Source organism: Buteo buteo, chromosome 24, assembly GCF_964188355.1.
Source record: "Buteo buteo chromosome 24, bButBut1.hap1.1, whole genome shotgun sequence".
In the NCBI taxonomy this organism is placed as follows: Eukaryota; Metazoa; Chordata; class Aves; order Accipitriformes; family Accipitridae; genus Buteo; species Buteo buteo.
This window is the reverse complement of record NC_134194.1, coordinates 22,067,737-22,094,679: the sequence shown is the minus strand read 5'-3', so window position 1 is coordinate 22,094,679 and position 26,943 is coordinate 22,067,737. Positions and strand designations below refer to the sequence as shown.

Genomic DNA, 26,943 nt, shown 5'->3' with positions numbered 1-26,943 from the left:
GTCATCCCGGTGATGCCATTGGACTAAGTTTGTAGACTCATTGGTTTAGACTCATTCTGGCTCTCCCTCTTCCATTTAATACCTTCCCCAATGCTGGGTGTTGGAAATGTTTTCCTTGCTTTCTCTCTTCCAGGTGAGGTAGGCCTGGTGGACTTGCATGATCACAATGGCTCAGTGATGTCTTCACTGTGATGTGGTTTGTAAGTCATATCTAGTTGAATGGAAGCTCCAGCATATACTACACTAAGATGTACCCTGTAATTAAGGTTCAGCCAATTCCCCCAAATCTTGTCTCAAGTCCAGTCTGGCATGGCCTTCATTGGGTAACCGTGGCAGACCTTCACATTAATTGGCTGCTCAGTCTCTGGTCACTCCAGTCTGAAGGCACTGTGCTCTCCTGGAGCCAGCAATGCTGCAAACATGAGTGTTGTGCTGTTGGTTTGAAGTTGAAGGGTGTCCAGCCAGCCCAGAGCACGGGTAGAACACAGAGAAGTCAGTCCACCAGGAGCCATGCGGACAGACCAGTTTTCAATATTAGACTAAAAATAAGTCCTGGCATGGCCTTTGCTCAGATAATTTAAAACCCACAACTGGAGGTGTGGTTGATAATTGAGCAGAGCCTGCACGCATGCAGGCATGGTACCTTGATGTGTACGTGTTGGAGATCTCGCTGACAGTCTGCAGAGAGAGCTGTGTTGTGCCTGCCTGCTGTAAGGTCCTGGTCATCGCTTATTTTGCACACTGTGTATTTTTTAAGTAGCCATCACATCTACTACTCTAGATGAGATGTAAAGACAGGCCGTTGTGACTGTAAAGGCAGGGATGGACAGTATAGAGTGAAGCGTAGGATGGAAGTTGATGTCCCCTGGAAGAACTGAGGCTGTAAGCCCAGCCTTCAGAGCAAGTGGCTGTGTACCAGGAAATCTGCTCTGTCTGACTCCATCGTGTGATCCTGGCATGTTGCTTCACTTCTTGGGCTTCGGCTGGTCCGCCTGCAAAGCAGGTCCGCCTGCAAAGCATTCATGCTGGCACTGGATCTGCAAAAGGCTTTTTAGGTTGTTGAGCAAATCCCCTCATTGAAGTATTATGTTGCTGCTATTATAATTGAAGATGGGTATTTGGGAAAATAAAATGCTGCAGTGCTCACATGTGCATTCTGGGACCTTTGTGGTAGAGAAAAGCATAGGAAGGACTCCTTCATAGGGGCAATAGCTGCCTGTCCTATGGAAACAGGCAGTCCCTTGGTGCTCAGAAACCTTTAAACTTGCTCCTCAGTGAAACACCTGAACAGGTCAGATGGGAGGTGTGGGGAATGCTGCCTGTGTTGTTTTGACCAGCCATATCTGATGCTCTGAGATGAGTGTCCTGCAGTCTGGCATTTTTATTTTGGGATGAACTTCTAGTCTGCAGCCATTGAGCCTCATGATCCCCTCAGGAACTGGGAACATAATTCCAGCAGGTTCTATTTCAATAAAATGCAGGGGTAAATATTGGATCATTTCCAAATGAATAAACACACAGGAGCAGAATTTTTATCAGGTCCAGAGTCCCCAGTCTGTTGCCAGGCAAGCCCCAGTCTGCACAGGCCCTTCTGATTTTATGTACAGATAGCAGCAGTGAGCATCCAGCCTCTGTTCAGGTTTATTAAGAGAGTGTCAAACCAGACATACAGAAATCTGCCACAGAGAGAATGGTTAGGATCAACAGTCCTTCAGTGTATTAATCAGTGTAAATCATGGATTTAGTGTGGCTTGTGCCAGGATTACAGTGCTACAACTAAGGAATAGCTTGGCCAGACACCTTCTCATCCATGTTCTCCTGACAAGCAGTTGGATGAACTCAGTTGAGAGGAACCTCAGCAATTCTGTGTTTTATCAGTAAGTACATGAGGCATATACAGAGCAGGCAATTTGTATACACTCTCCAACCAGCTGAGTTCATCTGTCTAACTGAATGTCTAAATATTGAGAGAATAAAGTGTCTGTACTCTGTGAACCCACCAGTCAAAGTTATTTATAAAAAAAAAAATGGAGCAGAGAAACTACCGCTGTCTCCCTGCTCTCCTCGACAGTAGCTGTAGTTTGTGAAAAATTAACTATAATTTATAGTCCAAGCTGCATTAATTAACTCTTTGCAGGGGGAATATTTCACCAGATTTCTGGGAACAGGCTGGTGAGCTGTCTGCAAAGGTTAAATGACGTGCATGGTAGGAATTGTGTAAGAATCCCTGCACAATCATTAAAGGCCTTTTTGCGTAGATGGATTGTTTGAAAGGAAGTCCACATGGCAATGTCAGTGTCTGTGGCTCTCCTCTCTGTTGCCCTGTCATTGATGTTAGTCCCAAATAACCTAGGCATGCAGTGGAAAATAGACGCTCTGGATGACTATGGTGCCCTGAATCTCTCATGTGTTTATGCTGCACTGTCCTCACCGACTGGGACAGCAACAATAAAACGTGGCTTCAGATTGTTTGCAATCACATTCATCAAGAGGCAGCCCTCTTTTCCTTGTCCTCACCTTATTCCCTTCTGCTTTGTTGTCAGCCCTGGGACTGAGGTCAGCTGGAGATCTGACTTGCTGATGGGTTTGCTGCTTCAGGCCTCCTTCCACCTTGCAGGAGCTTTGTGACCAGTTTGCCTGTGTGTTTGCAGAGGCCCCTGTCTCGAGGGCACCTACCTTATTACCACTGGTCTAATTTCACTATTTTTTTCTAATACAAGAGCCAGGAAGGGCCAGGTGTAAAAGAAGTAAATGGAGATGTGTCTTTACACACTGTGTACATAACACTGGAGCTCTTGTCATAATGTTCTAGATGCTACAAGATTAGATTTGTTCAAACAGCAACTAGACACATTCATGGAAGAGAAATCCATCAAAGGCTACTAAATGTGAAGACACTGCAGCTGACTTAGGTAGTCCCTGAGCTACTCCTCCTAGACGGCCAGAAGAAAACTATCATTGCATGCTCGGGCTGATCTTAACCATTGGCTATTGGCCACTGTCAGAGACAAGACAGGGCTTTGGTTTGACCAGTACTGCTCAGCTTATAAGACTGCTCAGTCTTATAATGGCCTGTATTTCATGACACTCTCTTCTCAACAGGGAGCTGGGCTGACTGCCTCTTTTTGTAGCCTTTGCTGCATCTCTGCTGCTAACAAATGGCTCATAGTAATATGATTCTGTGATCCAGTTTTAAAACACTTTGTGCTTCTTTGGGAGAAAAGGCATGGCACTTGCAGAAAACAGAATTTAAAAGATAATGACATTAACAAGATGTTTCTAGGAGAACTGCTTAACCATGTATTTTTCTGACAGGCATAGCTCTGTTGACAGTTCTCTTTCTAGAAGTGCACAACATGCATGTCCCAAGCCTCATACATGTCACTGTCTTTTTTATTTGTTTAAAAGGAACAGAATTGTTTATATGGGATGAAAATCCCATGCAATCTCTAGCTGGTCAGCACTGTAATCCACTCTAGTATCACAACATCACAGAGCACTGCATCTTCCCATCCACCTTTTCTGGTGAAAAGGGTACCTTTTTATCTGAGGTGTTTTATATGGGGAGGTTTCTGGGCTCTGTTTTTATTTCTCCCTCTCTGCTCCTCCCTTACTGTGGGAAGGCTCACTCCAGAATCCTTTCCTGTAGGATTTATGATGTGAGACATTGCCAGATGGACCGTTTTGCTTGCTAGCAACTGGTACATTTGATGGTTGCAGGGGTGATGACTTCCCGCAGGCTGTGCTTGTTCTTCATCCATGTGCCTTTCAATTTGCACCAGTGCTTTGGTTCATGAAGCTTAGGTGCTCCCTGAGCTGACAGCACACTTGCAGCTTTAACAGAGACCTGTTCATTGTGCAGTTTTAAGGTACTTCAGTAAAAGCCTGCAAGCACTACAAACCAAAGGCTTTTCTGTGAGCATCTTTCAGCAGCTCCCATGCTGTGTGCTGGCCAGGCAGCACTCAGGGACTGTTAGAAGGGACAGTGGCTGTCTTCTGTGTACCTGCTCCCCTGCAATTTTCACACTTCCCTGGCAGGCCCTTGCTTGCTCTGCTGTTGCTTCTGCCTCCACAAGACTGGCCCAGCCAGCCCCCAGAGAGCTGCAGAGCAAAGCAGGCAGCTCCCACTAGCCTGGCAGCCTGCACAACCTGCAGCTTTCCTTGCACACGGACAGTGAAGCCCATGGGACACAGTCGCATGCTGCCAGGCTAGGTTTTATTTTCATGCTGATTTTTAAAATGGCTTTTGGTGTTAAGGCTTGGTTTAAGTGGCTGGATCAAGTAATAGCTAAAGGAGAGGCCTTGCAAAGAAAGTCTGGGTGCTATCATACAGTTAGAGGTCCTCTGCTCAAAACCTGCAGCTCTCCACTGGCCTTAGAAGAAATATGCTACTATCTTGTAAAGGTATAAATTATACAGACTTGTTACAAAGCCATTATGATGGCTTCAGCCTCTAGTTCCCGTTAATCTTAATCAGAAGGGACTGCTGAATTTCCCTACACAAGTTGAGGAGTTTTCATATTTGAGGGTTTTTTTGCAAGGATTTCTTTGGTAGCTTGGTCAAATCATCGTCTGTTCTAAAACCCAGCATACACTCCTGTATGTGTATGCTGCTCTGCACATTTGGCTCCCAGCTGGCTGGCGTTATGTGCTGTAGGAGGGGAGCAGCTATTTGCTGTCCCAGGGCCATGTGCATTTTCAGTCTTTGCTGAAGTATTTGCCACGTCTGGTTTGCAGAGCACTTTGGGACAACTTGCTCTGCCCTGGATAGCTGTGAAAAGACAACCCCAGAGGCAATGGTTATTCAAGGCAAAGCATAGAAATAGCTCTGCTTGGTGCATAACCCCAGCTCTGTCAGACAGTGGAAGGCGTTGACTTCCCTATGGGAACAGAAGACAATGGGGTTGGACAACGCATTGGTTCAAGCAACATGAACAGTAAGCTTGGGTCTGCCTTGAGCTGTGTGCAGGTAACAGTGTGGGCTACTCCTGCTGTGCACAGCCTGATGAGAAAACTCCTCATTCAGAGAGGCATGGACCCCATGCAGTCAGAGAGAGTCCTAGAAATGAGAGAGCTGGAACGAGCTTGTTTGGCTGCTCATGTGCCAAGCATCACCCAAATGTGAGACACTTTACAGGGTGCCGGGAGCCCTCCTTTACCTGTGAGAGCCCGGACGTGCCTGGCAGGCACTGGGCTGGAGCTGGAGCGTGAGAGCAGAGACCTTGGCTCCGGCAGTGTGGGCTGCAGCCGGAGGCAGCAGGGCAGGCACCTGCGGCAGCCTCTGGGCTGCACGGGGGCTGGCCGAGGTGCGGGGAGCAGCCGGGGCAGGGTCTGGCATGCCTCGCTGCTTCTCCCGTGGCTCTGACTAGCTCCTGCCTGGGGCTTTGGCTCCAGCCTTCTTCCTCAAATCCTGTGTCAATGAGGTGTTCAGTCTTCAGCGACTGGTCTGAAGTCACTAACCTCTTCATGAGGTCCATTCATGCTTTGGAAAACAGGATGGAGGAGGGTATCTCCTCAGAAACCTCTAGTACAGCATAAAAGGGACTGGAAAGCAGGTAGTAGCCACACTGCTGGAGATGTAACTGTGTTAGGGTATAGGCAAGGTGGGTAGTCCGGGAAGGGGGACTATCTTTAGTGAGGTTAAGTCTTCAGTTGGAAAAAGCAGATGCTTTTGAATGCCCAGCCCTTCTTTCAGTTATGTAAGATGGGTCTGCATTCCCCAAAGCTGGTCTGCTTTTGTAACCCGGATCAGTTGCTCTAACAGAAGGTTTCTCCCTTCCTAGAAGCCTTCATCTTGCCTATGGAGACTCTCTGTTTTGGGCTGTAAGTTTGTCTGAGTCATTCAGAGGTGGGATTTGCAGTGAAATTCTGCAAAGTACTGTCAGTTTTGTTTGTACCTTACATGGCTGGAGGGCTTTTCTCCAGAAAGAAATTTGGATTTGGAAAAGCATCCATATCCCAGGAAACTTGAGTCATGCTGGCTGCCTCCCTTTTAGCACAGACCAGGGCTGACTGACTTCTACTGCTGAACTTCTGCTTGGTCTCCTGAGGCAGCCCCATTGGGACACGACAGAGAAAGGCTCAGAAATAGGGGAGGGAGAGATGGAGCTGTTCCTCCTTGCACTGGACCTGTTCCAGGGATAATGAGGGCACTTGCTGCTGGCTCTGAAAACTTATTTCCTCCCAAGGATATGGAGCAATGAAATATCCCCTGCAGTATCTCTGGATCTTGGTCCTGTATCGTGATGCAAATCAGGCCTCAGCAGCACGCCTCTGTGGCTCTGCAGCACATGTTCTTCCTAACCTTCTGCCTGCCTGCTGGTGCAGGGTTGCATGCATGTATAAGGGGAAGGCAAGGAGACGTGGGAAAGGGGCACTTTTCCCTGCAGCTTGCCAAAAATATGATCTTGTCCTGACATGCTGGCTGCTTAGAGGAAGGCGTGCCCTCAACTCTTCACTCACTTGGCCACTTTTGCTGGAAAGGAAAGGTCAAGTCACAGGCCCAGGACCTAAAGAGGTGAAGATGGGTCTAAAGGTACAGGCTGAGGTTTGTAGCTCTGGGGTTTTTACTTTGGCAAATGATCTGGTTGAAAATCATCTAAGAAAACAGAATTGCCCAACATAGGAAATAACAGTATATCCTTTTTGTGTGTTTTTTTTTTCCCTGCAGTAACCACAACTCTCTCCTCCTGGTCCGGGCATGCTAGAAAATGCAACGAAACAGCCAAGTCCTATTGTGTCAATGGTGGAGTATGCTACTACATTGAGGGGATTAATCAGCTGTCTTGCAAGTAAGTGAGTGTAGCTCTTGTGTCAGTACGGAAGTTACTTGGCTGGGGGAGAGGAGACTTCTGTGCAATTGCCGTGGAGGGGTAGCTCTGAAATTCTCCTGGCAATTGCAGTTTGACCCGTGCAGGTTCAGAAAGGGAGACTAGAGGGACAGGGGTGGGGGAGGAGAGTTCATATTTTCTTTTTTGTGTGAGTGCCACTGTTCACTTTTCCTGACTGCCTCTAAGAATATGTTTGTCCTGGCTGTTTCCTTTCCCTTTCTTCCCTTTCTCCTCTGCAGCTTCAAGGAAGGTCAGTTCCCTTTTGCTCTCCCTGAGCTAGGTCAAAGCTCCACGTGCCCTGCTGACACATCTTCCCCTCCTAGCAGGGGGGCTTTCCCCAGTGCACAGCCACCCCCCTCCTCCATGGCTGGAGGGGGTCCCTTGCTGAGGCCAGATTCTTACCTCTCCTGTCTGCACCTCATGGGCCTGGAAAGGCATTTAGCACACAGCTGTTCACTACTCTGTGCCACTTTGTGGCAATCTGTGGGTTGTTTATTTCTCTGCTTCAAATGTTAAAACCTGCAAAAAAACCCAGGGAGACATACTAAGTTATCCTTGAAATGAAATTTCTTGGAGAGGTTAAGGTGGGGCTGCATAGTCCGAAGGATGTGGAATGGGATGCGAGACCTTTTCACCTCTGGTTCAAACCTATTGCAGCCAGCAAGCGCGATAGCATCTCACAGCTCACCCTCCAAGCCTAGTGGGGACTGTGAATGAAAGGTGCAGTCTGATTGCCAGTGCTGGAGATGTAGGTACCCAAAGCACACCTGTACCTGCCTCCAGGCTCCTGCAGAGTGAGCATGAGGTGGTGCCCTGGGTGTGCATTCGCTGAGCAGATGCAGTCAGCTTCTGAGGTCACCTAGGGATCCAGGTGTCACTGTGCCTGTCTTGGAGAAGCCCAGAGCCGACTATTTTCTCCCTGCTTGGCCCAGAGATCTCTCTGTGGAGATGCACAGCTGAAGGTATTTACATCTGTGGACGTCAACCTAGTACCACTGCCACTGCATGGTATGATGCTCACTAGACACCTCTGCTGTTCAGGCCTTGAAGGATGCATCTGAACAGAACCATCACCCCTCCTGAAAGGGTTGTGAGCTGGGTTACACTTAGCACAACTCCTCCCTTCTCCCAGTACTCCTTTGTTTTGTCGAGGAGCAGTAGGAAAGACCATGTGGAAATGCATTCTGCTGAGCTCCTGTGCTCTCACTTTCCAGTGCAGGATCAGCTGGGGTGGGAAGGACATAGGATGAACAGCATCTTCCAGTTCTCCCAGGCTTGCCCCTTCAGACATGAAAAGAGCTGGGTAGGACAGAAACCACATGCTGTGGTCTTCCACGTTTCCCATGTGCATGAAGTGATAGCAGCCCTTGTACACCACAGACCTGTGCTTTAGGGCAGTTGCCTCTGCCATTGGCTTCTTGGTGGCACTGTAAGTTCATCTTGCCAGTGTTCCCCATAGGAAACATGGGGGAAGCCCCATATGATGAATCAAAGTCACAGCCACTATTCTGGTGTAGCTGTAGCTGCAGGAAGCCCCAGCCATTCCAGTCTTTCCATGCTGGGGAGAGCTCAACCCTGGAAGCCTGGAGGAGTGTATAAATCAATATCTCTATCTGTAAGCAACGTGGTGGTGCCAAAAGCATAGAACTCAAGACTATTTTTGGGGGGAAGAACTTGAATCCAGATCCTTTTCAAATTGGATCAATTTCTAATTACGGCAAGTTACCTGAATTCCTACCATACACAGCTATAATGGTAAGGCTCCATTTTTTCCTAATGAAGGATACACGTGGTAGTTATCAAGTGTCTTCAGCAGATAGACTGTTTTAATCAAAGTAATTCCAGCCTTGCGAAGAAACAGTCTACCTTCAAACTGGGCTGCTATGATAGCTGATGAACAGAGGGGAAGCTCGGTGATGGATTCCATTAAGGTTTTATGTGCCATACGAAACAGACCTAATTATTTCATATCATTTGAAAGCCTTAACTCCTTACTTGCAGATGGTAAAATGATTTCCTTTTCTGATGAGTCCCAAGATACCAATTGCTAAAACCAGATGGGAATTGAATGGGTGTGTATGGAAGGGCAGCAAAGTGTTAACCAAAAGGAGGTGCTTTGAAGATCTGCACTGTCACTATTCATCTGCTGGAAAAGACAGTTCTGCGTTTACAGGAACCCAGTGGACCCAAATGCCTTCCACACAGTACAGTCATTTCTGAAATTACTGCTTGAGAAGATATGTGGATGTTCATTCTCCTTGGGTGTTTTTATCATTAACTCATAGACTGAATATAAGGAAGCCTGGCTTTTGAAGTAGTGTAATTTTAGAGTTTCTGGACTCCAGAAAACAACAGTTATAGAGGAATGCAGAAACATTTGAACTGAACATAGTATTTACCATAAAATGGCTTTCCGAATAACAGGGACGATTCTTGGGGAAGGCTGATGATGGGTAAACGGACTTCACATCTGTCTGGCTGCAAACTAGCAAAATGCTGAAAAGTTTCACAGCTTCCTCTGCTCACCAAGACAGGAGATCTGCTGCTGTGGTTTGTGAAAGATACAATGATACAAATTCAGAAGAGAAACTAGAGGAGGCAAAGATGCAGGCTTTGACCTGCTTTTCTGAACTCTGTAACATGGGAGCCAACCTTAGTCCTCCAGCCACACCATGCCTCTGAGACATGGGCATCGAGGAGATCAATAGGTCCTTCTGCACACAAGCTTCTCAAAGGCCTTGGAGATCAAACAAGAGCTGGGTGAGCATCTTGAGCCAGGAACAACATGTGTCCATGTGCTGTTCCCACTTTGCTATTCTTGATTAGAGTCAGCAGGGCCTTGGGGGGTCTTCTGGCACCACGTGCCAGCCTGCAGTCCTCCATCACCGAGTGCTAAGGAGATTCTAGCGCGCTGGCACCCATGTAATGTTACCAGCTTTTCCAATACCAGCTATCAGAAAACAGAATTTTAGAGAGTTCTTGTTTGCTACCTGCCACCATCCTGTAATTGGCTTCCTGGAGTGGATTTCATTGTTTGCAGCTGTCCACAAGCATAGGAGATCCTTCCTGTAGATGTTACCCCTGGTGCTCCAGAGCAAAAAAGAGCAGCTGGGTTCTCAAATGATTTCTTCTCCTGAAGTGGCTCACACTTGATTTCTTACAGGTATTGCCTAAATTGGCAGCTGGCCTTTTATTATTTTTTTTAACAGGCTTCCCAGGAACGTGTTCCTCCTGATCTCTAAATTCTGGGGAACAAACTGTTTGCCTGTAAACCCACCTCCTTGTCATGGCTTAACCCCAGCTGGCAACTAAGCACCACACAGCTGCTCACTCACTCCCCCCTGGTGGGATGAGGGAGAGAAGCAGAAGGGTAAAAGTAGAAAACTCGTGGGCTGAGATAAAGACAGTTTAATAGGTAAAGCAAAAGCCACGCATGCAAGCAAAGCAAAACAAGGAATTCATTCACCACTTCCCATGGGCAGGCAGGTGTTCAGCCATCTCCAGGAAAGCAGGGCTCCATCACACGTAATGGTGACTTGGGAAAACAAACACCATCACTCCCAATGTCCCCCCCCTTCCTTCTTCTTCCTGCAGCTGTATATGCTGAGCATGACGTCATATGGTCTGGAATATCCCTTGGGTCAGTGGGGGTCAGCTGTCCCGCTATGTCCCTTCCCAACTTCTTGTGCCACCCCCCCCCAGCCTACTCATTGGTGGGGTGGGATGAGATGCAGAAAAGACCTTGACACTGTGTAGGCACTGCTCAGCAATAATGAAAACATCTCGGCATTATCAACACTGTTTTCAGCACAAATCTAAAACATAGGCCCATACTAGCTACTATGAAGAAAATTAACTCTATCCCAGCCAAAACCAGCACACTCCTCCATCCCTTTTCAATACACTTCAGCTAGACCTTGGACAGTGTGTTTTCTTCACCAGGGAAGAGCCCAGAATGGACTTGGAGCTGTTGCAGAAATTGTATCTTTTTTGGATTGTGTTCTTGCATAATTTTGTCCTTAATTTGAAGTAAATTCTACACATGGTAGTGTCAAAGGAAGCCTGAACATGATACAATCTGTGCTGTTATCTTGACTCTGCAAACAGACCACATGGAAGTTAGATGGGAGAAGTGTGATCTGCCTCAGATATTCTGCAAATTTTCGGCATAAACCCAGGAAACGACTGAGCCACACACATACAGAATTGACTCAACAGCTCTAGTAAATTAAAAAGCCCCAGGCTCTTGTTGACAGGAAGAATTTCTCGACCCTTCTCCAGACCATTTTACTCAGAGAGGCCTTATGAGTTGGACTGGATTCTCACCAAAACTGTAGGGAAGTGGTGAGTTTGAGTAGAGCAAATTCCAGTGCCTGCAGAAGGGATGCACACAAGCAAGTCTCAAGATCTTGAGCTGGGCTGGGACACAGAAGAGCGGAGACTGGTTTGTTGTGTCCAGCTGAACGTAGTGCTTGGGAAGGCTAGCAGCCTCTGATCTTGGGTCTGCCTCAGTCTTGGAGCCCATTGGGTTCTTGGCACAACTTAGAGCAGTTTGAGGCTGCTCTAATCTTTTATTGCTGGGTGCCATGCCCCACGGGGTTGTGCTAGTGGGTGTATCACAGCAGAAATACTCTTTTTCCCAGTTAGGTCTTGGCACATGTTATCTACAGTTGGGGTCTTCCCAGCCAAACAAAGAAACAAAGACAAGTCTCATCGCTGCACAGTCCTCTGCCTACTTAAACGCACTTCATGACTCTTGTGTGGCTGATGAAATCAAAGTGGCTGGGCCAGGATCTTCCTAAATTGCATGGGATCAGAAGACTTAAAGAGCTTTATAGAGCAACACCCCCTCATCATGTTGTACTGGTTGTGCTTTCAAGAGTCAGGCTGAAGGATTTACAAATGCTGACAGATAAACAGACTCTTTTGGTTTGGGCTGACAGCATTGCATTATGTGAGAGAGTGGTTGGAGGCCTGGAGGACCTCAGACAAAAAGTGAAAATCAAGGAGAGAATAAAAAACAAAACAAAGCAAAAGAGGAAAGATCAATTAATTTTTAAACTAGTTGAGGTATGTAAATCACCAATTTACAAAATTACATGTTCACTTCCTAGAAGCCCATTTGCTTACCACATCCATGTATATTGTTTCCTGCAGATTTTCCCAGGAAAGGGGAAAGATCATTCTGAAGGGTTAACCACATTGCCAAGAGCTCCCCTGTGCTTTTCCAGAGCACCATTCAAAGGAGTGAACATCAGGCCAATCTCATACGGCCATGGTTCTCTTTGCAGCACAGCTTGCTCAGCTCCCCTGTGGTGTCAGGAGCTATGCCATCCCTCTCAATGACTCTACTGATTTGGTCAGCACAGGTTTCACATTGCACAACCACAAGGATGTCACTTTGCCATGGATATACGAGCAGTTCTGCGGGGAGGTGTTGCAATATCCTTGGAAATGAAGAGCCCACAGTGTTGAACTAGGGGTGAAAATCTCCACATCCTGTTCCAAATCTCCTGAACCAGCCAGGACTCATTCATTGGGGTTTGCATGCTGTTTATCTTGGGTGATGAGATCAGGTACCTTTTTTGGGTTCAAGTGGCCCATCTATGCATCTTGTTCAATGCATCCTTTTTAATGCATATATATCTATAGCAGACCCTTAAGAACCATCAGAGTGTGGAAGCTGATCCTGCAACAGTGACACTCAGCAAAGACAACAGCGCAGATCCTGCTGAGCTCCCATAGCTTAGTCAGAACTGCGCTGTAGTCTTCACTGAGCCCAGAAGTGGGTGACCCTGCACTTTGGACTCTACTATACAGCAAACATGCCTTGATTAGCTGCTCTGGATAAGGCCTCTGCATTTATTCCGGTTGCTTTCTTTTCTTCCCATCAGTGATTTTGTGGAGTCCAGCCTTTTGTGGCTCTCCAGAGCTTGATCATCTGGGACTGGTCAGGGGACAATGACAGAACTGTCTTCTTTTTCAGCCCTTTGCACAAATAAGCAACATGCTTGAAACATTTCTCCATTTGCTTATATCAGTGCATTGTGTCCTTCTGCTACAGTTTCGCCTTATCCCATTATTTTGAAGCACCTGCTCATTCACATTCTTCTGTAACATGGATTGTATTATGAGAGCTACCGAATTTGGCATACTTTAATTAAGATCTGAGGGAACAAAGGAAATGTGCCAACCCTTGCAAGATTTAGAACAACAGCTGGGCAGAAAAAGTTTTGCTTCCAGCAGGAAAATTATGATAATGATATTATTAATTAATAGCAGCAAATAATAATTAACAATAATTATTGCTCTACCCTGATACAAGGCAAAAGGTCAAAGTTTCTCAATTTTCATAAATAAGTGCTCTGCAAACAACATAGAAATAGGTCATTCAAACCGTTTTGGTTTGTACTTTTTGAGATGCTTTATTTGACTGATCATCTTACTGCATTTTTTTTTACCATGTAAATATTTAACTGCAATTCATCCTGAACCCAAGGGCAGAACTTTGTGGATTTTTTCAAAATGGGGTAAAAAAAAGGTCTTAAATAATTGGTCAAAAGTGAAAGAATTGGACACTTTCAAGCAACAACAGAATCTGGACAGAAAACCTGACCAGTTTTATCGAAGACATTTGCAAGTAGCAAACTTTCAGATGTGGCAATTTTTTTTTTTTAATTTTCATGCATCTGATTAGGCACAGAGAGATGGATTTAAGCAAGGGCAGTCTTGGGAGTTCACAAAGGCTAGAGAGGGGACAGGGTGCTGTCTGCAAGAGGTTGGTGTGGCCTTGTACTTCCCCAAGACTGTTCCTGCAGATACAGCTTTGTCCACTTGCCTTTGCCTTTGAGGAGAGACATGTTGGGCCTCCAGAACACCAGTGAGTGGACCAGAAAGTCCAAAGGTAATATTTGCAAGAATAGTCTACCATCTCTGTAGTCCCTGCAAGACCTTTCAAAAGGAAAAGGGACCCCGTTTTGCTGGGGTAGCCGGCCAAAACCTCTTGACTAGGGTCAAATGTGCAGGAATAAGGATGCCATAATCAAGACCATCTCATGGCTCTTGACCTTAGTGAGCCTTAACTTTCAGGTATATCCCTCAGGCCATATGGTTGCCCACTGAAGAAGAGCTGCCCAAAAGCCCTTACCACAGGCAGCAGATTATGCATGCAGAAGGGGTGATTTCCATTGCTCTTCCTGTCCAGACTGGGACACTCATGTGCAATTTCATGCTGGAAATTTCTTTGCTAGAAGTCACATCTGGAGCCATAGTAATAAATATCAAATCATCTTCACCAGCCTAAATGTATGAGACAGCTGAAAAAAAAGGAACCATGAGCACTGCATGCTTTCAAAGGTCTCCTGGTCACTGTTGCTGCCAGCAGCCTTGTATATGAGGAATCAGGACCCAGGGACACAGAATGGCACATGTGTCTTGACAGCTTGTATGCTAGCTTGGGAGGTGGCAGAAGGTGCTCGTGTTCACGAGGGCTTCTTTTCCGTCACTTTTCCCAGTGCTGATTCACTAGTAACTAAAGATGAAAAGTCTGAGCTGTCCTAGACACAGAGAAGACAGTTATCTGCTGCCTTCCGTCTAGAAAGCTCTTCTCCCCACCCACGCTAGGCTGACTGCAGAGATCTGAAGACGGGCTATATGGTAGCTGTCATGGCATCAAAGCTTCTTTGACACTTTTCTGTTTTGCTTTTTCAATTCTCACCATTTTTTTTCTCTGGGTTTTTATTTCCTTCCACCAGTTTTTCATGTAATTCTCAGTCTTTCCTTAATGGCATGCAGCTTCAGTCCCACTGAAGTTCCAGCCTTGGCTGACCTCTTGAGGATGTGTGCCTGAGACAGCTGTAGCTCCTTTCAGACAAAGCCCCCCTTTTTGAGGTGGGTGGGACATTTGCTTCATTCAGCAGTACCCTTGAGGCCCTTCAGTGTGCTCACAACATACATGAAAACTCAGATCCCAGACAAATGGGCAGCACACTGCAAGCTAAACTGGATACCCTTGAAGACTCTGTGAATAAGTTCATTACTCTATCAATGGTGATGAATAAACTTCAAAAAGGATTGGGAAAACACCTTCTATTTTGAATACCTTGTTCAAACCCCAGTGCAATCTCTTAAAGGTTTCTCCAAAGTCATGCTTCCCCAGGGCTGTCCTTGTGAGTCTGCATCCCCCAGCTGCCTCAGGTTTATACTCTTTGATTGCCAACAGGGCATCTTCTTCACTCCACTTCCCAGCACCAGCTTCCTCTGCTTCATCAAGGGGAAGGTCAACAGGCCTCATGTCTGATGGTAACCCCTTGGCCTGGGCTTTGCTTGGGAGCTGGCTGGGCTCCCTGGTATTGAAATGACATTGCTGCTATGTCTCCTTTTCCTGTGCTCCAAGGTGAACGTCCAAGAATGAGAAAAGAGGGTGAATTTTTCAAAGATATTGCCTGACCAGGGAGTCAAATTTCCAGTTTCAAAAGTGACTTGGATACTGAGAAACTTAAGTGTATGACTAGGGAGTTCAGTGAAGCCTCATGCAGAGCCATGCCCTTAAGTTCTTCCCAAGCAGTTCGGGGTACACAAATATCCCGGCACACTTCCACATGGAGGTCTTAGCACAGGTCCCAAAAAACAGATGCTGTGTAGCACAGAAAACAGGTTTGGTCATGGGCAGTGAGGATGCATCAGCTCTTTTGCTCATGCAGAGCTAACAAAACTGCAGTGAAAACCAGCAAGAAATCGGATGCCAAAGCCATGTCAGTCATGCAAGGCCTTCCAAAGCTTTCTTCTGTGAGAGGTACAGCAGGTGAAATGTCCCCTGGACATGGGACACCCTGCCTTGGAGAATGGAAATGCATTCTCTAGGGGAAAGATGGACAGGTTTGAAGCTGTGGAGGTGTTGAGATGGAGAAAGATGGTAGATGGGATGGAGAGATTATGCAGCCTTTTATTAGCTATATCTTCTCCTTGGATCATGCTGGATTCAGAGGTGTATCTGCAGGTCCCCTGTAGGCATCCAGCACTGAGGGTCAGGCTACCTCTGGAGTATCAGCAGGTTGTCCCACAGGCAAATGGCCTCCTTTAGGAGCCTGTGGCAGTGGTGTATCACTGTCAGCAAATGCCTCAGCCTTCTCCCCTGGGAGTGTTAATGCATGTCTCCAGGCAGGGATTAGACATCTATGCACTGGGGGAATGGTACCAGCCATGTCCATTGCCACAGCTGGGAGATCATTACACCTTGTCCTGCCTTGTGCCTAGCCACCTGGTGCCTCCTCAAGTCCTTCCCCAGACCTCAGCTGAATCTTATCTCTCCCATTCGGAGAGGAGCCCTCCAGCTTGGAGAAATCTGAATCCCTGCAGGCCTGACAGATGGGCTAGTGTACCTTTGGTCTGTACAGCTGGTGTTGCTGCTGAGAGCCCCTAGTGCTCCCTCACATGTTGTGATTCCCACCTGCTGGCCCAGATTGGTGTTTGTCCATGATCAGGGAGAACTATTAAAAATCAAGGTTTTTCTGGTCATAATGAATAGGGAAGACTTCTCTAATTTCTACCTGTTCCCCCCAAGGAAACTAAATAGTTGCCGAAAAAACCTGTCTGTGTTCCCTTAAGCAAACAGAGAGAAGCAGGAATTCATCTCTCTTCTTGACTTTTTTTAATTGCTGCTGGAGTTGCATATCTGTAACGTGCCATCTAAACATAAATCTGTCAAGAACAACAAATGCTGCCATAGCCCTTGAGCAACAGTACAGAACTAATCTGCCAACAAGCTTTGGAACGACAAAGCTTTAGTCATATGAAACATCAAATCCATCCCTTCCTCATCCCCTTCACTGTGTCTGCAGACTGGGAGCAGGTGTTAGCGTACCTTTGGGAGGCACGAAAGGGTCAGATCTGCACTGCCCATGTGGGGCTGGCAGTGGGTGCATGGGACCTCGACCTGGACCTGTCCTCCTCCACCCCACCATATGCGCAGGTTGGGACCAGTCGTCTGACACTGTGCTGAGGCTGCTCCAGCTGCTTGCTGTCCTTTGCAGTGGACCATCAGGGAGCTAAGTCTTATACTTCAGGCTTGGGGTTCTGGTCCACGTCCTTTTTGCTGAGGTGTCTTTCAGTCCCTTCTTTGTTGACCAGCTGGAGCCTGCTGAACACTGAGGGACAGTGCGATCTTGTGGGTGACAGCTGAGAGAGGAAGGTCTGACATGTATGACGCGCAGAGCCTCCAGCCCCGCTTACATTGGGAAGGTGGAAAACAGATGTTAAGATGCTAGCTCTAATGATAAAGCCCTCTTAAGCCTAGAGGAGGGAGAGGTTGGTTGGGGAGGGAGGGAGAGAATTGTGGGACAGGCAGGTAAGCGATAGGACTTCAAGAAAGCTAGGGATAACTTTGAGGAACTATCCAACAAGGCCAGAAGAAAAGATGTGAAGTGAAGGAGAGAGATAAGTGCCTGAGGGAGAAGTGTTTGACCACCCACAGCTGAGCTCCCATCGCTTCCCAGGTTCACCTGCAGCTGCGGCGGTCACAACACAGAGGGTGCGGGTGCTGCTCCACAGTACACGGTTCCGCAGCTCCTGCTGCACCCTTGCCCACGTCCCAGTGCTCCCCAAACCTGGCTCAGCCTGGGAGCTGCTCCAGAGACCTTACTCATGAGCTGGTGCACGTTTCTGGTGGCCCTCATCCACAGGGCACCATCCCTGCCACTGCAGCATCATGCTAAAGTATAACTGGTGCTCCATGAGCTGGCACATCCCAGCCCATCACGTAACGTTGGTCAGGATAAGTGTGAGAGAGCCTTGCAGTTGGACAGCATGTGAGACCTGTTCGGTTCAGCTTTCTTCTCTGTCCCTTTCTCTCTGTTAACACAGAGACTCTGCACATGCTTTCTCTCTAACCGCAACGTAACCCTTTTCCCTGGAACATCCTGTGGGTAATTCTGGGGCAATAACGGGAGGATGCTTGCCATACACAATGCTCGCTGTCGCCTGAGCAGCTGCTCACCGCTCTGTGGTGCCTCTTGCCAGTCTTGTCTAGATAGTAGCTCCAAGGAGAGTCTCTGAAAGTAGCATCCAGCCCATCTCGATCTTCCTGCCAGCTGGTGCTTCTAGCAGGTGAGAAGGAAGGAGGCAGGCAGAGGAGGAAAGGAGGGGTTTGGCTGGCTGCTTGAAGACCCAGGCCAAAAATAGAGCTGGAATGCTGATGTTGCAGGTGCCTGGTTAAAGCAAAGCGAAGAGTAAATACGCGCGTAAAGCCTTTATTTTTTCCATTCATCACAATGCACTTTTTATTTCTGACCTTAGCCTCAAGAATGGTGCCAGACATGTTCTGTGATTTCTCCCCTTTTCCCCTCCAGATGTCCAAATGGATTCTTCGGACAGAGATGTTTGGAGAAACTGCCTTTGCGATTGTACATGCCAGATCCTAAGCAAAGTATGTTTGAAGACAAAAAATACACCACACTACTTAAAACCTCCCGGGCACAGCAGTGGATGTAGAGTGGTCTAGTCAGGGATGGCTCTTGGTGTCAGCTTTGGGCTAGGGCTTAGGGATGCAGGTAAGGGTGAAGGCTGAAAGCAGACAGATAGGAGCCATGAAAGGGATCAGAAGGGGCCTCAGTTCAGTCTGTTTGAGTGTCATTTTGCTATCTTGTTTCTCTCTTTCTGGTTTTCTTTCTTCCGGTAGGTGTCCGATCGAATTCACAGGAGACCGGTGTCAGCATTTCGCAATGGTCAGCTTCTCCAGTATGTCTGTTTCTACTTCTCTCTCTCCCTGGTTATTGTAGCTCTGTGTCATGTCCTTAAAGCAGGTTCTTCTGTTCTCCAAGAGCCCTCTTCCTGTCTTGTGCGCTCCCAGCTCTGCTTGGCCATAAGAGGAGCTGTGATCATGTCCAAGAGGAGAATCGGGGCTCTTGTTTATCTCCCCATTTGTTAGAATGGGTTCTGCTTTCATTTCTGATTGAACTTAATGTTGCTTGCTTTTTTCATGCAAAATGCAAATAAGGCACAAGGTTATGTGGTGTGCTGTGTGAGAACAGTTTGTGTGATAAGCTGTATCTGCTAGCATTACACTCTCAAGACAGACTATGTTGTGCAGTGCAAGAGATGTGCATTTTCCCATGACTCTTGCGAAGGGGTGTGTGAGTCTCTCTGTACCAACTGAGGAAATCACAGCAAGGGCTGTAATGAAATTTCCCCTGAGGTGAGGTTGTGTTTCTGTTTCCAGAAGCTAAACCAAGCATCAGTTGCTGTTCAGGTGAGATGGTTGGAGGCCGGCTCGGAGTCAGATCCTGGAGCACGCCCAGAGGGCTGAACAGGGCACACATGCACACCTGGAGCCCCAGAGGTCACGCTGGTGGCTGCCACTGTCTCAGGGCTTCCCACACCTCAGTGTCACACAGGGTACGGGCTAAATCTGCTGACTGTGCACCTCAGAGTGTATCCCTCCCGGACACAGAGATGTTCCCGTCTCTCCTAGGGGGTTGGACAGCCTTGCATATGGGGTTGTGTCTAACGACAGTGACCGATCCTTTAACCCCGTATTCAGTTGGTGTAAATGCCCTAGATCCCTTGCACTTAGTGCTTCCCAGTTTCTAGTTCCCAGTTCCTACAGGCTCTAGGTCTCTAGAGATGTCTTGCTTATAGAAATCAATAGCTCATTTTGCTCAAGGCAGATGATTTTTCTGGGTCCATATTCAGACAGTGTCCCAGCATCAGTGGGATCCTGGTCTGGGTAAGGACTGACCTGAAAGGAGTGCAGGAAATCGGCCATGGTGACCCTCTGTGTGACGCATCCTGCCTCCATGCTGGCCATTTGGGCCACCACAAATGGTGGTTTAAAAAGAGGCTTTTTAAAAAGAGCTACAAAAGAGGCTTTAATTAGTGGGAACCAGAGGAGAAATGCCTCTCCATCATGACTCCCTGATTGCCAGTACACCCTCTCCCACCGTTCTGTAAGAAATCCTGCAGTCTTCATCGTGATCTGGCAATAGCAGGACTCTCATTAGCACGTGCTAATAGCTGGCAAGTGCTCGAATTAGACACCCTTCTACAGAGTATGCAGACAAGATGCAAATGGGCTTTGTGAGGCCCTTGGGACAGCTTGATGTTTTTACATTGCCTTTTGTTTCAAATTGGCTTCCAAAGTTGAAACCTCCATTGATTTATTCTTTCAGACTAAAACACCCAAGTAAGCTCTTTTTAAAATGATAAAACAAAATGTTCTGTTTTGATCTTTAACCTGATGCAAAATGGTTTCCTTTCTGCTTTTAAGCCCATGGTGTCAGGGATCCTGACTGCAGATAGCAGTGGGATGCTCATTCAATGAAGCTGATTTGTAGCATGTTTCATGAGGTGGTATCCAACAGGCTTAAACGTTATTGCTACCATGCTGCAAAACCAAAACGGGGTGAAAATGAGTTTTATGTCAGGAAAATGCCTTTTCAGAACATTAATAGCAAGAGTAAACAGCGTGTGTTTTTTCCCCAGCCTGCAGAACCCAGCTTTTTATGGGAATGAGATTTGTTTAAATTTTATTCATGTGTTAGAGGAACAATGCCAACTTTAAAACCAACACATGTACATTTCTTACCTCAATTCTGCTTTAACCACAGGATAGTAAGGTAAAAACAGCTTAACAATCCAGGTTACCTGTCTGAACTTGGATAAAAATAATCTAAGAAGATGATTCATATGTGTTTATAGCTGTTTTCACTTTCGGGTCACAGTTGGGTAATATATGTAGCAGCAACACTGCAGAAAAGCATGCACTGAACTTGCTGTTCTGAATAGGAAAGGCATTTCACTTGAGTCTGGACTGTGCAAATGCTTACTTTCTACTTTAATCAATAATTAGGGCACAGTAGAAGTTGCTGTTGCTCTATAGTTCACTCAGTGCTTCATCCCATATGGGTTCTGACAGGTCAAAAGCTGAAACAGATTAAATGAGGTTCAGGCACTTCCACTGGAAATAAAATAGCTCTGTCCTGATTCATGTTTTGAGAACATTGCCAGCACCTGACAGATACTTAAATAGTAAATAATGACACCTACGCTGGTATTGTTTTAAATGCATTTAGGGTATTTTAGGTTTTCAGGCCTAGATCGGAGCCTTCTGATTCTTTAACATAAATATTAAATATTACAATATGACTTTTAGTTGTTATATCTCAGGGCTGATCAAGAGTCTCTGCAGAGTGAACTAGATTTAAGAAGCTGTTCTGAAAAGATATGGCAGATAAGTTTTCTGAATTTGGGGCAGAGATGGAGATTGGTGCAGCATCCCAGCATCATGCCAGATGTTGTGTATCTTTCTTCTGGGAGCAACTTCCTATCTCACCGGTTTAAACCCTTATTCAGATCTTGCTCAGGTAAAACTCCCCATGTTCTCTAGGAGTACAGGCTATCTTTGTTTATTTGACAGGTAGCTCGAGGTTTGTTTTTCTCTGATTGTCCAAAATACCTGCTAGACCACTGCAATTATGAACATGAAAATCAGATGTATTTAGATAGGTTTTCTCACATGTGGTGTTTCTCTCTGTAGCTGTTACAACCATATGGCCAAGTGCCTACTGCCAGACATTCTGAGTGTATACCCTACTGCTTGAAAATGAAGAGGAAATGTTAAAGATGGAGGGTTTTTCTATGTCATGCTCACACTGTTGCTATTTTCTAACAGATTGGTACAGAGGAACTCACTAGGAATTGTATTATTGGGCTAGTTCGGAGACCTCCCAGTCTGTCCTGGCTAAGCTCTTATTTGGATGAATAGCATTTGCTTTTGATAGGAATTTGCGATAGCAGAATTCAAGCAAGTATCTCAGCAGTTGGTTCCTATCTGCTTATAAGGAGTTTACATTTTATTTTGCTTGCATTATAATGCAAATGTAATGGGAAATGTGTTGAGATACTGGAGAAAAAAAGCGAAGCATGCTAAACCAGCTACTTATCTGAGAAAATGGATGCATAGTGCAAACAGACAACATTGCTCTGGCCCAGCAAGGTGCCACTTCTGAGCAGAGCTGTGGTACCTGACCATGTCAGCTCTCTAAGCCTGCCTTCACGCTAAGCCTGCTTTAGTCTAAGCCACCCTGATGGTCTGTTTTCCAGCAAGGCTCATACCGTGAGGAGATCTAAGGCAGTGTGTTTATTTTGCGCAGCAGTGGCTAGGTATGTGTAGGCAGTTGGCTACCATCAGTCAGCAGACAGACAATAACCTGCTAAGCGGCAGCAACGCAGATGAGGACCTTTGAGACATTGACACACAGTAATCCCACATCCAGTAAGTATGGGCAAAGTCTCACAGGGAAACTTAAAAGCTTTATCCTGTTTATCATAGGTCAGTTTTAGGACAGTATGACAGATGGCTTTCCCACATTCATCAAAACAGAAAACCTACCAGAAGAAGGAAGGAAGGAAGGAAGGAGAGATGTCAGAGCAAACAACTGCACGTTCACTGAGATTAAAACAGTAGAAAGTACATATCTGAGAAGAAAAAGATGTCCTGACTTAAGATGTGCTGACTTAAGCCTGGTTAGATCCCTTCTGTCTGTATGAATTTTCACTGATCTGGGTCTCTCTGCACGCTCCTCCATCCACACTTCAGGAATTGACTGATGGATCAAGGTTGGAAGATCATGTTGTCTAGGCTTTAACTAACCTGTAAGAGGAAAGCCTTACAGAGGTTATACAGTAGAACTGAGGGACATGAAAGAAATATTTAAAGCGGTTTTAATTTAGACTGAAGGAGAGTTAATGGCAGTGAACAGAGGGGACAGTGATTGTCTGCAATTACTGTATAAAACACAGGAATGACCTGGTAGATGAGAATGCAGAGAATTATTTCCATGGATGATGAGTCATTGAATCATCTTACTAAAATGTTTTTCACATCAAGGTCTCCATATTTCTATGTCTCCATACAATTATAGTTGCAGATACAATTAATATATATACTGCATTGTACATATGATGGTAAAGTCATATTGTCTGCTAGTTTCAGGAGTTAGATCTTACAGTTATGATGTAACTCCAATGAAATCAGAGGGCTAGGAGATCCTAACTGCAAAATTTGACCTAAAGCAGGAATCCTCCCTGACCCTGGCCACAGAGAATGCAATGTGCAGGCAAGGAGTAACCAGCCATACTGGCAGTCTGAGTTCATATCATGAACTCATCTTCTGACCCCTGTTCTCCCTGCCCCCTCTTTGCAGCAATAGTGCAGCCAGACCGTCATCATTTTTTCAGTGGGCTTTTAGACTTCTGTGTTAGAGGTTTGAGTCCAAATTCATACCCCAGGCTCCCTTAATAGTCACTGCAGAGAGTTCAGCACCCAAGGATGAACATCTGGCTAATTGAACTCCAGTGCTGCCATCAGGATGAGATCTCTCATCCTCCAGAAGTGCTGAGGGAGATGAATACAAACTCATAGGTTTAGCTGTCAGATGTCTCTACCAGAGCTCTGGTACAGGTACCTGCAGAGTCACAGATCACAGGTGTCTCTGGCTGTCCATGCACGAGTGAGAACAGAAGTTTAACACATCAAACTGTTGATCCACAGCCTGAATGAATCCATAGCATTAGTACCCAGGGACCATTTTGCCTTTGGAGTCAGATCTTCATCTCTGCTGGCACACATGGGTGAGAAGTTCAGCTATATGACAAAAGAGTCAGGAAGTCTTTCTAATATGAGAGCTTCTAGTGGGTACTGGAGACTCACCCAATTGACAGATGTCTCCTGGGTCCAGCTTCATAGGCACAACTATGGCTTGCAGCTATTTGCAGAAGATAGAAACATGTCCAAAATCATACTTCCTTTTAAGAAACTTTTTTTTTTTTTTTAAAGCTGTGCTGGCACCTGTATTTCATAGCTGCCTGTTCTACATCAGATCAAGATCTAGCTCCATCTTCTCTCTTCCACAATAAACTTTTTAGGTCTTTGTAAAGCCCTGCTGGAAATTTACTAATAAATTGCCAGGCTTTGGGCTGGCTGATTGTAAAGGTTTTGTAAAACACATTGGCAGCTATGGCCTCACTCCTGGTGAGGCTGAGATACTGAAAGTTAAACATTGTGACTGGGAACATTTATAACCTTGCCTAAGTCTGCACATTTGGATTCTTTCCACTTGCGATTTATGGAACAATTTAGAAATTTGGGATGAAGTTTTATGTTTGTGCTTGTCTCTTGTCTGTGGAATCTGAAATTTCATCTTAACTTTGCTATTTATTCATCTCCCAAAATAATTGTCACTGATCTGGAGGACAAATGTCATACCATTCATCTTCTTGTTTAGTGAAACTTTTTCATTTTCTACTTTGTGACCTAATTAAAGTTGAAGTCTGTAGCCTGCCTGTAAACATCCTGGAATAGAGCTGACATTCATATAAAATCTAGCATATTCTCCATTTTTACTCCATATTTCATCTTAGTTGGAGTCTTCCTACTGGTCTGCTTTGGAAGCACAGAGCAGCATTTTCTGCTATCCATTGGCAGGGCAGGCTTTCTCTTCAACTTTGGGCTCCCCTAAGAGTCTGTTATTCAGGCATGAAATCCCTTTTTCAAAGAGGAGAAAGACAGCTAACTCTTGTTGCATAGCACTCAGTGTAGTCATCTGGAAACATGGAAGAGAACAGCTTGGGCTGAGAAATCAGTCTTGCAGTCGCAGACTATCTGGTCAATTCTGCTTGCAGTGGACACTGATATGAAAGTGTATCCTGAGTTCCCAGCTTGATATGTCTCCCAGGACTCTCTAACTGTAGTCATTAAAAGTTTAGTGTGATGGGTCTAGCTCCTGAAAGATTTGCTGCGTGGCAGGGCATTTCCTTTGCATAGGCATTACAGATTCCTTCGAACAACAGATGACAAGCACGAGTATTTCTGAGATGAGAACCACCATTTGTTCTTGAGCATCCATTGCACCATCACTGGGTGTGATCTGTGTAATGATCTCAGCAGCATGATTCCTGCCCTATCATAACACATTTCCTGTAGATCGGATGTCTGGGTCTTCCCATCAGTCATTCTTTCCAAGGAAATTGCTTTCATAGAGCCTTTCCAGCCAGAAAAGCATAAACTGTTTCTACTTGCAGTGTCTGTATCAGGCTCTCCAGGCTGGAAACAGCATGTTCCCACAGTGGCACACAAACTGGCTCCAACGCTGCCAACTAAACCATCACGGGAGCAGAGCAGTGTAGGTTTATTGGGTGAGAGGCTTCTTACTTTTCTGAGGGGTGGTCACATTCACCCTGAAGCCACCAGGCTGCACCCGGAGGAGTGTTGGTCATCACCCTGACATGTAAAAGTGACCCTTCTGACAGGGGGGTTTTGGACACTTGCTCCTCACACTGAGGTGAAGTGTCCCCGTGAGCAGAGGGATAAATGTACCACTTCAAGCTCTTCTGGGAAGGTCTAGATCTGAATTTCAGTTTTTCTGTTCATTTCACTTCAATTCACTTACTCAGCAGTAGTTTCCTACCTATTGATTGTGATATGAAAATGATAAGTGGAAGAATACTTATTTTTATTATCTATCTTTCTGTTTCCTCCTCCATCTCTTACTCATCTGAGCCCTAAAACAATATTTAGGAGGATTTTAAATTCCACAAACATTCTGCAGCTTCCTTTCAATGACAGGATAACCACTGACCACTTAATTACAGGGTGATGACTATGCTGTGGTGTGGCTGGGTAATTACAGGACATTTGTGGTTTATCATAACAGGGTTATTCCTCTCCCCTGGACAGCAGTACAGGTTACCTTTAGGGATCTCCTGAAGTTAATCGCATGCTAATCCACAGGAGCTTGCTAATACTCTATTGTTATGTATCTGGACTCCTGAGGCCTCCCAAATTATTTTTATTGATACAGTACTGGACAAGCTAAATGGCTGTACAGTTTATGGAAAATTTGCAGACTTTCTGTACTTGGAGATCCCACATATTGCCCAGCCCTTAACATGAGCACAGTGTCCTCTGTTCCCAGCATTATGGGACTGTCTTGCATTGCTCCCTGTACCCCCTGGGGGAAGCCTCGACCAGGGTGCTACAAGTATTACACTTGTCTGTACAATTTATTATCAGTAGTCTGTCTTGCTGGTACTCAAATGTTAATTGTCCACTTTGTTTCATGCCTCGGAGCATGCTCTGTGACCCAGATAGCCCTCTGGGGGACCCAAGCATGTTTGGGAGGGAATAATGCATGCGGTAACTAAACGTCTTAATGATGTTCTTGAGGAACCTGAAGTGCATGTGAGCACAGGCCCAGTTTTCACAGCTGTTTGCTAAGGCTTTTATCCTTCTTGATCACCCCATAAATCTACAGTTCAGTGAGAGCCATCTTGTCTTGAGGTGTTACTCCTTTAAGGACATTTTAGATTAAATGTTTTTGTCTGTTCATCTTTTAAAACAGGTAAAATACATTATAGAGAAAAACATAGTCACAAATTCACTGCAGATCAAGTAAGTGTAGGACTTTGTCTTCTGTCCAATGATGAGAAAAAAATCCACCACAAAATTTGTGACAGTGCGTTTACAGAGTACCCACCATACTGGTAGCACCTAAATCCAACTGAATTTGGTCTTTCAGTCCACTTCAGCTGAATGTCAGCCTTTGGGGGACTTGAGTGTAAGGTCCATGCATCACTTGACTCTTCAGCAAGCCCTGCTTTGAACAGCTGAGTCATACCAATCTGGGTGATGGCGTCCAACCTGAATCCCACGCAGATGTGCTGCAGCTGAGATGAAGAGTGTGAAAATGAAACATTTTTGTCATCTCTTTCATATTTTTTCACTTTCTCTTCCTCAACTCTACCATGCTCACTGCCTTTCTCTGTTTGACAGCCTTCTGTCATATATACAGTAGTTAGGTATTTGAACATTCTAAACTACTGGTCCAGTCTCCTTTGGGATCAACACAGAAGAGCCTAGCTTAGCTTTTAGGTACAAGAAATAACATAAATACTGCAAAGTAATACGTTAAAGAGGCCAGTAGGTACTGTTTCTTTAACACTGATGGCTGCATTAGGAAGAATGGGTTCTATCTTAAGTCCAACATTTTCAGAAAGGTTCAGTAGGCACATTTGGAACAAGATTTTCCAAAAAACATGCCTCCACTTCAAAAAGTTTGGG

General features: G+C 45.7%; 1 protein-coding gene across 1 annotated transcript in view; it reads left to right on the top strand.

Annotated features, from left to right (window-relative positions):
* Positions 1-26,943, top strand: part of NRG2 (neuregulin 2) — a 171,503-nt gene that overhangs the window by 128,539 nt on the left and 16,021 nt on the right. Inside the window, exons 4-5 of the mRNA XM_075056737.1 lie at positions 6,671-6,791; positions 18,505-18,563. Coding sequence (XP_074912838.1) covers positions 6,671-6,791; positions 18,505-18,563 — 180 coding nt within the window. The remainder of the gene's footprint in view (positions 1-6,670; positions 6,792-18,504; positions 18,564-26,943) is intronic.